Source organism: Labeo rohita, chromosome 18 (genome assembly GCF_022985175.1).
Source record: "Labeo rohita strain BAU-BD-2019 chromosome 18, IGBB_LRoh.1.0, whole genome shotgun sequence".
Taxonomy (NCBI): domain Eukaryota; kingdom Metazoa; phylum Chordata; class Actinopteri; order Cypriniformes; family Cyprinidae; genus Labeo; species Labeo rohita.
In genome coordinates, this window is record NC_066886.1 from 19,143,750 (window position 1) to 19,154,716 (window position 10,967).

At 33.7% G+C, this 10,967-nt stretch overlaps 1 protein-coding gene across 2 annotated transcripts in view; it reads left to right on the top strand.

The window, feature by feature from the left end:
* The window catches only part of LOC127181065 (protein jagged-1b), a 76,620-nt gene extending 69,589 nt beyond the window's left edge, over positions 1-7,031 (top strand). For both annotated transcript variants that reach the window (XM_051135565.1, XM_051135566.1), the window contains exons 13-14: positions 3,002-3,152; positions 3,240-7,031. In XM_051135565.1, the coding sequence (XP_050991522.1) occupies positions 3,002-3,152; positions 3,240-3,673 (585 nt within the window). In that variant the 3' untranslated portion in view covers positions 3,674-7,031. The remainder of the gene's footprint in view (positions 1-3,001; positions 3,153-3,239) is intronic.
* Positions 7,032-10,967: the final 3,936 nt, after the last annotated feature.

Below are 10,967 nucleotides of genomic sequence, written 5' to 3' on the forward strand. Positions count from 1 at the left end.
CTACTACTTTAATATATTCTGACCGAATGGAATCTATAAAAATCTGTCTGCGCCCATCATAAAACAGTTTTCTGAGAAATCGGTCAACTCCAACTGCCTAAAGGCTGGCTCTGACTTTTTGCAACTAGCATCAACCAGTTTAGACTGCAAAATCAAGGTTAAAATCTGGGCAAAAGACATGTAGTGTATTCCAGCCTTTGCATTGTACTAAATCTTAATTGGTATTTTAATTCTTGCATCTATTTAGTCTTATAAAGCTACCCCTAAAACTTAAAACCATTATTATTTTGCTGCCTTGAGAACACTGATATAGCATGGAAATGCAGATCTAGTTTGTAAAGTTGCTATTTATGTGAGTTATTCTATGAAATCAGTGCCTTTTCCGCTTGGAAAAACAAGTTTAATCTATATCTTTTAAATACCCATGAAATGAAGACACCTGAAAATGACAAGAAAGTGTATTGTTCCATCTCAGACCATGTAATTAATTATTTTCTGACTATTTTTCTACCTCATGTTTTGGTATTTTTGTCAACCCTGTTACAGTTTAATTATTACTCATATGCCACTGAATGATATAGACATTAGCTCAATAATATACCGAGGGTAGCCTTTAAAATGTTTAAATTTTAAACAGACAATCGTTAAAAAGAGGGTCAAAGCTAATCAGTGTCATCCCTGTTACCCACATCCAAATCTGTTACTCTAAAAAGTAACAGTAACAGGTTACAAAACAGTAACAGTAACAAAAGCACATACTGTAGACTTTGAAAGGATTTTACTTGTAGATATTGATTATATTAAATGTAAGACATAACTGTTTAAATTTAATTAAAAAATGTAAAAATGTCTCCTTCCCCCTCCCCCTCAGTCAAGCCTCATAAATCATCAAAAATAGAAAATTATAGAGGAGTGAGAGAAACTGCTTATGTTTTAAGTGTTTGTAATCCCAGTTGAGAGATGACGTAACCTCCTAAAAATGATATCACTTGAACGTACATTATTTTACAAGGGTTATTTTACAAGGGCTGACATGAAATCAGGGGACGCCAATAAAATGATTTATGTTTTATAGAAAAAATGCATACTTGTGCCAAAAACATTGCTTAACAATGAAACTATATTTAGAACAATATGCAAATGTGGTTTTTATATCATTTTGCAGCTAAAAAAAGAAAAATCATAGTGAGGGACAGGCCAAAAACCTTACCCTTACTTGCATAAATGCTATTTAAATGATTTAAAATAATATTTAATTTACTTTTTTGATGTGATATTGATAAAACCATACATAGAATTATGTTTTTAAATTGCACATTTATTTGTTGTTATATTAAATGTATGTTTGATTATTTCTTAGGGACCCAAAAGGCACCGATTTCGTGGAATGACCCATATAGCTTCTAAATAGGGCTGCCACTAACGATTATTATTAAATTGTTTTGGTAAGAAAAATAGACCTAAGCAAACAATAGACTTTAAAATGACTAAAAATACATATATAATAGCAATGAGGCAATGATATTTGGTTCAAATAAAATATCAAAAGCAAGTAATCGTATTGTTTTATTAAACAAAATTGTTAAAATACATAAAGTAATAAAACAATACGATCACAACATCATAATCATTGATCTGGGATGCACATAATATACACACATTTAGATAAAGTGCATATTAAGCCTGCAGTCCATATATTTATTAAATTGTATCGCAGACTATTTGAATTCATAAAAGCATTATATTAGGGCTGTCACTAACGTTTATTTTGGTAATTGAGTAATTGATTGATTATTCTGACGATTAATCGGATGTAAAAAGTGAACAATAGCCTTTAAAATGACTTAAAACTTACATATATAATAGCATTGAGGCAATAATCAATAGTTAAAATAAAGTATCAAAAACAAGTAATCATGGTTTTATTGAACAAAATTGTTACAATACATAATGTATTATAAACAGTAGAGCTAATGTACATTACGCATTGTAACAAATGACTGCAGAGGGCGCCAACAGCCTGACGATTGTTTTTACACTTTACTGCTCGATCTAATCCTTGTTTTATATTAACTAAACTACATTTAATTCAACTGTCTACTTAATATTTATTATTTGTCCATTTCTTAATGACAGAAATGCTATAGCCACTAATTGTGTAAACTCAGAACGAGGGTTAAAACTTTTATTTTGAAATTGTGATAAACAGTTAGCATATTGAGAAAGATATCGATGGATTCTCCTGTGTATGCGTAGGTTTATAAATGATTTACCTTACAAATCTGACTAAATGGTGCACGTTGTGTTCCCAGATGAACGTTATAATAAAAGCAAACTCAGAACAATATGCATAGATGAAGTTTGAGATGCTCCACACATGTAAATGATAAGGCTGGCAAACGATTAATCGCGATTAATCGCATACAAAATGAAAATTTGAGTTTGCCTAATATGTGTGTGTACTGTGTGTAATTATTATGTATATATAAATACAAGCACATTCATGTATATATTTAAGAAATATTTACAAGTATATGTATGCATCATAATTTTATCAAATTTATATAATATATAAATAAAATATTTAGTACATAAATAACATATTTCTCTTAAATATATACAGTAATTTGTGTGTATTTATATATACATAATTACAACACACACATATATTAGGCAAACTCAAACTTTTATTTTGTATGCGATTAATCACGATTAATCGTTTGCCAGCCCTAGTAAATGATAAGTTTGTGTGGAGCAGTATTTACTGTAAATGGAGCCACCCATGTAACCTACACAAATGTAAATAATTAAATTGCATATATTTATTTAATTGAATGGTAGTGTTTGTGAATTCACAATAGCATTATACTTCATTATGATTTTTAAATGGGTTTAATAATGACAGCTATACTTCTGAATTTCTCATTATTAAGACTCATATCAACTTATTGTGTTCATTCTTTAATACCCAGTAAAACTAAACACAGTTCTTATATTTTAGGCGGAACTAGATCTTTGTAATCCCAACCCCTGCCCCAAAGGGGTGCCATGCCAAAGTACAAAAGGAGGCTACAAGTGTGCCTGTCCTGAGGGTTACTTTGGAAATGAGTGCCTGAGCCTGAAGGATCCATGTCATGAACCCCACTGTCAAGGTTTGGAGCATAAATATTGAAACATGGTGGCACATCAAAAGGTGAATAGAACTTTTAGAATCTTTCTCTCCTTCTCTTTCTATTCAGGTGCAGTGTCAGACCCAGGTGGAGGTGGGTTCAGTGTTTATATGGTGTTGGTGGGTGTATTTGCCCTGCTTGTGGCAGGGAGCTGCTCTGTGTGCGCACTACTGCTGTCCCGCTTGCACCGCCGCCATCGGACCAAAGAGGAGCTACGTACTTCAGCACCTGAGGACAACGCCATTAACAACCAGCGGCAGTTCTGCACTCTCATCCGTAACCTTGACCACAGCGTGGCCCTGCTGCCTCCTGCCCAAACAGTGCCCACCTCAGTGCCCATGCCAGCGCTCTGCAGTGAAGAGATTGAACTTACACTTCCTCCCTCACCTGCGCCCTCTCCAGCTCTAAAACCAGCCCACGGGCCGAAGCTGGACATTTGCAACCGTGAACGGGAAAAACTAAACCGTTTCAACTATGCAGAAAACCAGGAACTGGAGGTGTGACCGCACTTTTACCACTGGGAAGGAACCTGACTTGTGGGTTAGGAGGGTCTGTTGTGGTTGATGCATTTTAATCAACCTCTGCTGGTGAACCTTGACCTCTGAGCTTTGCGTTTTAAGGTTCAAACTGGGAAGGGAATTATTGGCACAGGCTGAAGAAACTGACAGGCAGGCAGGGTCCAAAATATTAACACACTTGCCAATGGTGGGTAAACTGAGAAAATGTAACAGCTGATCAGTCACGAAACTGTATTTATTTTCATTGAATTCCATTATTGTTGAATTTGGTTTTAGAAATGTATTCTCCTATTTCAATTATTTAACTTTTTTTCTTGAGATAAAACTGCACTGCTACACTGTTACGCGAGTTGCAACTTATTTATTTAGTGGACAAGTTGATTTTATTCATTCGAGGATCAGATTATCATTCATATAATTCGATTTAAAACATTCACCAATTTAAAACGTCCAATTTATTTAGTAGGGCTGGGTTTTGACAAATTTTAAACATTTAATTTGATTCTGATTCACAAGCTTTCGATTCAATATTGATTATTTTGGATATATTAGGTACAGTACATGCCAAATTTTCTCAAGGTAAAATATACATGAGTCAGTTGGTACTACATTACTATATTGAAGGTTAAAATTAGCTGATTATTATACAAACACTTAAATTACACTCTATGAAGTTTTTAGAATAATAATTACATAATTATATTTCTATACCAATTTGTTTTTTTAAATATATATCATTTAAATGGTGGCTTTCATAAAAACTTGATGGACTTATTCAGACATAAATTAAACATTTAAGAACAGTAAAAAATGATAAATATAGCGATTACCAGGCTTCAGGCGCTTTAAGCACATATGAAACATTATGTAACAAGCCTGTAACCACCGAAATCAGTGATTTAAAAAAAAAAAAAAGCATTTTTGGCAAATGCAGGTAATTTACCATAGAAATATTATGTTCTTAACATTTATGAATGTTATAGCACCAGCTGTGGTCCGATTCCCTTAAAACTTTGCATACTTGTTTAGAATCGCATGTCGAATTTTTTGAAGTTTTGATTTTTCCTTTACGATTTATAGGATTTGGGGTTAATTTGGACAGGAACGACCCTGTTATAGCTTCCCAAAGGGTAAATTTCAACATTTTTATATATATTTATTGACCTAGAGAGTCCAGAAAATTGTACTGCAGTGTTTTTTCCAGATTGAGTGAAAAACCAAGGATTGGATTAGTTCACAAAAGTAGTTTTTCTCAGACCTCTGGGGCTGTGAGTCAAACAGGCCCAACAAGTTTTATTCCAATCACCCTCCTTTAACATTATCTAATAGGTGCTCAAACTTCATCAGCCAATGGTGGCCATGTTTTTTTTTTTGAGTTACGTGAATGTCCTTATAGACACATGCGACACATTTGACCAAGACCGTGCACAACAATTTCCATGTTGATAAGATTTGACGTTGATGATTTTTTTTTTTTTTTTGGATAATTATTGATATTTGCCCTCCAGAAAATCTTTCTGCACTGGTCTGGTTCCAATCGGGCGAAAAACCTAGCACTAGTTTGCAAAAGTAGTTTTTTGTTTTTTTTCAAAAAATCCAAAATACACAAAAATTTCACCAGGCTCACAATTGAATCTGAGGCGTGTTTTACAACATAAGACACTTGAATCTGCGACTGACGGTTTAGGAGTTATGAGCGATTTCATACCTTTGAGCACTGTAGCGCCCCCGTAAGGCCGATTGGGACAAGCCTTGGTGACGTTGTCGCAGTGTGAGTACCACCATCCCTCCAAGTCTCTACGACTTCTACAACGGTCTGCACGATCAGTTTTTTGTTGAGATTGCTGATTCTTGGCCATTCTAACAATTACAATAGCGTTTCAGCGCTACGTGCTTGAACCCCTAATGAATATGTTATATGCCGTATATGTTTAGCAAAATGCTGCTCTTTAGAGTTCATTTTTCTAGCTGACTAACAAGTTTGGTCACCGAATTTGTTTTTTCTGAGGTAAATGTGACGTTTCGTGACATTGTTTACAAGCTGTTATATTGATGTCTTTTGCGCAGTTAAAACACTGATTGAGCGACTACATGAGTCAGCATATGGGTTTCGGAAAGTTTTACTCTTTCTTTTAACATATTTTTTAGATGTTTATTCATGTTTATTTAGTGCTGAAACTGGTATTAAAGCAGAGGAGATGTTTAGGTCCATTTGCCGCTGACGCTTTTCTTGAACTAAGGCACTACAGCATTCTGTCACTCCATATTAAACAGCGCCAAAACGGCATTTAAAAAATAAAATGGACATCATTTGAAATCTGACACTTTCTTTCGCATCAGAAGTAGCAAAGCACAAAGCTTATTGCGATTTACTGAATAGGAGGTGGGCTACAATGGTCCGTTCATTAACTGAGAACATGCTAGACTAGTTGATTATTGGGATTTAATAACTGATATCATTTCTTAAAAAGGAGAATCTATTAGAATTGATATATATATATATTATTATTATTTTTTTTTTTTCCCAGCACTATTATTTAACCCAAAAGCATTTTATGCACATTTTGCACTTGGCGAGTGTTCATTTTGGACCCTGACTGGTTTCTTGAAAAATGTGTTTGAAAGAACGGCAATTCAGCTTCTTCGAATCCTGGATATTTAAGTGTATTTTATTGTGTTTACACTTGTGCCCTATATATTTGTACACATTTGTGTGATTGTAGTGTGCGTGTGTTTGTGAGCGTGTAAGTCTTTATGTATGACTGTGTTTGTGGACGGTTTGCCATAAATTTCCACAAAGCCATGCACATTATCGCAACTCCCTGACTTTTTGATACTTCTGTAAAAGCAGTATAGACTATTTGTGTTCATGACTGACATTTGAAGGAATTATGAAGAAAGATAGCAGCGCTGACCGAAAAAGTGCCAGGTGACATCCTTAAAAATCTCACTAATTATTGCCTGTCGTGTTGGAGATGTACAAGATGTATGATTTTTATAATACTTGGATGTATATAGCGCCATTGTACATATTTTGTACATATCAATTTTTGCCATTTTTGTATGCTGACTGACTCCTTGGAAAAATATCGCCATTTCAATTTCCTGTTTTCACCCTTTTCACTCAGACGGTATTTGCCGCAAGATCGAATTGTAATTAAAGTGCATTTATCAACCAAAGCATGTGTTTCTGTGCGTGTATGCATCAACATTAACGGTATTGTACAGCATTTGGTATATCAGGGTGTGCGTGCTTGGTATTCTTGTTCTGTATTACTCATGCTTCCCTATTGTCTAATTGCCATTTGGTAAGCAGTGTGAAGTCAATAAAACGAAATTTGGTCACAGCATCCCGTTCCTAACAGCAATTTACTCTGTGTCAGTGAGTCAGTGTTCACTCTATTATAGCATGTAAATTTTTTTATTTTGTGGGCAGATTTTTTTTTCTTTGTTTCACAGTCTGATGCTCAGCATTGACTGGCTTAGCAAGTCTGATTTAACAAAATCATTTGTTTAAATTCAATGAACTATTTACAGATTTATCACTCAAATGTGCTACTTATAAAAATTACATTGTATATTTTTAGCACTTTTTTTAATCAAAGAATATTTTGAAATCACAAAGATTTAAATGATAACTTACTTTTTACATCACACAATTTTCATAATTTTATTATATTGAAAGTTATATTTCCTTGCAAATGAGTAAAAGTACAAGTATTCAGTTTTAAAAGAGCTCAAGTGAAGTACAGATTCAACAAAATAATACTTACAGTTGATGTCAAAAGTTTCCATACACCTTGCAGAATCTGGAAAATGTGAATTATTTTACCAAAATAAAAGGGATCATACAAAATGCATGTTATTTTTTTTTTTATTTAATACTGACCTGAATAAGATATAACATAAAAAGACGTTTACATAGTCCACAGGAGACGTCTGGACTATGTAAACGTCAGGAGACGTCCAAAAGTTGGATCTCAAAATTATACAGTCATTGTTGGAAAGGGTTCAAATACACAAAAAGCTGAAAAACAAAATAATTTGTGGGACCTGAAGGATTTTTCTGAAGAAGAGAGGACAGTTTAACTGTCCAGGACAAACAAGGGATTCATGAACAACTATCACTCTAAAAACCAAACAAAAAAACAAAACAAAACTGTGGATCATTCAAGTAACACAGTATTAAGAATCAAGCGTATGTAAACTTGAACAGAGTCATTTTTATAAATTCAACTATTATTTTATCTTTTAGATGATATGTAAACAGCTTTTTATATGAAATATCTTATTCAGGTCAGTACTAAATAAAAAAAAACAACAACAAAAAAACATTTTGCATTATCTTTTATTTGGGTAAAATAATTTTGCAGATTCTGCAAGGTGTATGTAAACTTTTGACATCAACTATAAGTATAGTTATACAAAAAAATTACATTTAATTTTCACGTTTATCTCTTTCTGTACTTGATTTTATCTCAAATTCAAATTGACTTTAAAATGGTCTTTGTGAGACGGTTAAAAAAAAATTGGTCTGAATTAGTGCTTCCCTAATCTTACTACTCGCCTATAGGTGAGAAGGATAAAGACAAAGTGTGTGCTAATGTGCATTCTATTAGCATATAGGGAAAGTGAGTTGGAGGTCAGCAAGGAGTGAGAGTGCCAGACTCGTGGGTATGACAAATGTAAACTTTGACCTTTTACAGACAGGGAATGGGCGGATATAACTCTTGCCTTCCTGTTCCCACCCGTCCGTGAGGAAATGTAGGAAGTTCAGTCCTCTTAAAACACATAAATGAGCATAGTGTCATACACACATTAATAGTGATGAAGCTGGGACCCCCTCCCTTCACACCTGCTGTGTCTCAGGATACCCAGCCCTCCCCTCATTGACTGCATTGTACTCAAGACCAGCAGGTCAATATCTGAATTAGTCTTTTTCCTGTCTTAGCTGTCAATTGTCTTTAACAGGGTTGAGGTCACACTAACATGGGGTTTTCGGTTAGGTGCCCTTAAACAGATAACATTGTTTTTTCTTTTATGCCAAAAATCACTAGGATATTAAGTAAAGATCATGTTCCATTAAGATATTTTGTGAATTTCCTACCGTAAATATATAAAAACGTAATTTTTGATTAGTAACATGCATTGCCAAGAACTTCATTTGGACACATTTAAAGGTGATTTTCTCAATATTTTGATTTTTTCCATCCTCAGATTCCAGATTTTCTAATATCTCTGCCAAATATTTTCCTATCCTAACAAACCATACTCCAATGGAAAGCTTATTTATTCAGCTTTCAGATTAAATAATTGGGATTTCTGAAGGATCATGTGACATTTAAGATTGGAATAACGGCTGATGCAAAATTCAGCTTTGCATCACAGGAATAAATTATATTTTAAAGCATATTCAAATAAAAATCATTGGTTTATATTGTAATAACATTTTGCAGTATTACTGTTTTTTTCTGTATTTTTAATCTAATAAATGCAGCCTTGATGAGCATAAAAACGTCTTTAAAAACCATTATAAATCTTACTGATTCCAAACTTTTGAGCGGCAGTGTGTATGCAAATACTACGTAAAAGTGAGAGGCTTTAGTATGCTGAGATCAGTAAGTTGATTTTTGTGATGAAACAGCTGATCTAGTCAAATGCTAATTGTCAACGCATTTGCTATTTTGGAATAAACCATATTTGAAAATTACAATAAAATAAATGCTGTTTTATAAGTCGTCATAGATAATTTGGTTTTTGTTTTCATTTGACTTCTATCGTATTCACAAACACTGATTTATTGTAAAACTGAAAGTCATTCAATGATTCAGAATCAGATCAAATAATAAAATATTTAATTCTAAGCAATGAATTTGATTTGGTTTAGCATAAATTCTGAATGACCAGTAACTTAATTTAGTAGCCAAATAGGCTGGTGAGTGAAAGTATCATGTTTGGACAACAGCAGAAAAGCAATGAGGAAGATTTTATGACCACAGAAACATCTATAAACTTTGTTTCTACTGCATAAACAGTGTTTTCTAATTTTTCTAACCTCTGACACTTTTGAGAAGGTTTTCTATATTTTATATAAGTTCTTTCTGGTTCTCGAATCTGATTGGCTGAGAAGAGTGCAATATTCTAGTGATAACAGAACCCAAACTGTTTCACCGTTTGTATCACTCTGTCTGCGGTACTGTACAGCCAGTGTCATAGCGGAAACTCAAATCCTCTAGAATTTTATAAATAATACTGTTTTTGTGTCATGAATGTAATTTTAGGAGTATTTTAGGTGAGAATGTAATTGTTTTGACTTCAAATATGCAGTTTGCTAATAAAGACAACATCTATTTGCAAATTTACTTTGATGTTTTCAAAGATATGCGCTCCAGGGCGTCAGCTGGCATTTAGCGCACATGAACCCGTTGAGAGCAGCCTCACCTCAGCCAGATCTTCTGGATTTAGCTGATGTCTCTGATGTAGTGGTTAAACATGAAATATAATGCATTTTGATAAATCTAATGGGCAGTCCTTGGTCTCATTAACCTATTATTAGTTCCAGAGCAAATAGTTTTGGCTGAGGGCAAAATCTCATCACGTTATATTTGTAAATTTAATGCTGTATATCAGAACATGTTTGCTGCTTTTTTGTAGGTCAGCCTAGAGTTTAGCATCAATCTAGTTGCCTCCACAAAAACCTAGTAGGATTCTTCCAGCGGCATTTAGATAAATGTAGAAATTATGCTTTGTAACCATTAAAAGTTCATGATTATTACATGTTTTGTTCAAGATAGTCTTTACAAATAAACACAATTTATCTATTTTGAAGCCTAAATGCAATTGGCAGAATTAAAAAGCAAAAACACAGACTATAGACGAACTACACCATAGTCGCATGGTTTTAAAGTCACCTTTACTACGCTTTCATCAACTCTTTCAGTCTTTATTTCAAAAGCATTTTCCCTGCAAGTTTGAGTTAGAATAGTTTGCAAGAGCGTGATACAAACTCTCATCTGTGAGGATTTTTTTTTAACTGACAAAATTTTTGCTCCCACTTATATATTAGGTGGCCTTAACTAATATGTACTTACATCTAAAAATAAGTACCATGTACGTATTGTGTTCATATTGTATTGCAAAACACTTCTGCTGCTACTGAGGTGGGATACAGGTAAGGTAAGGGACAGGTTTTTGGGTTAAGGTGTAAGGGATGGATCAACAGTGTAACTATAAATGTAATTGCAGAAATTAATTACAGATGTAATTACATTCAGGTATT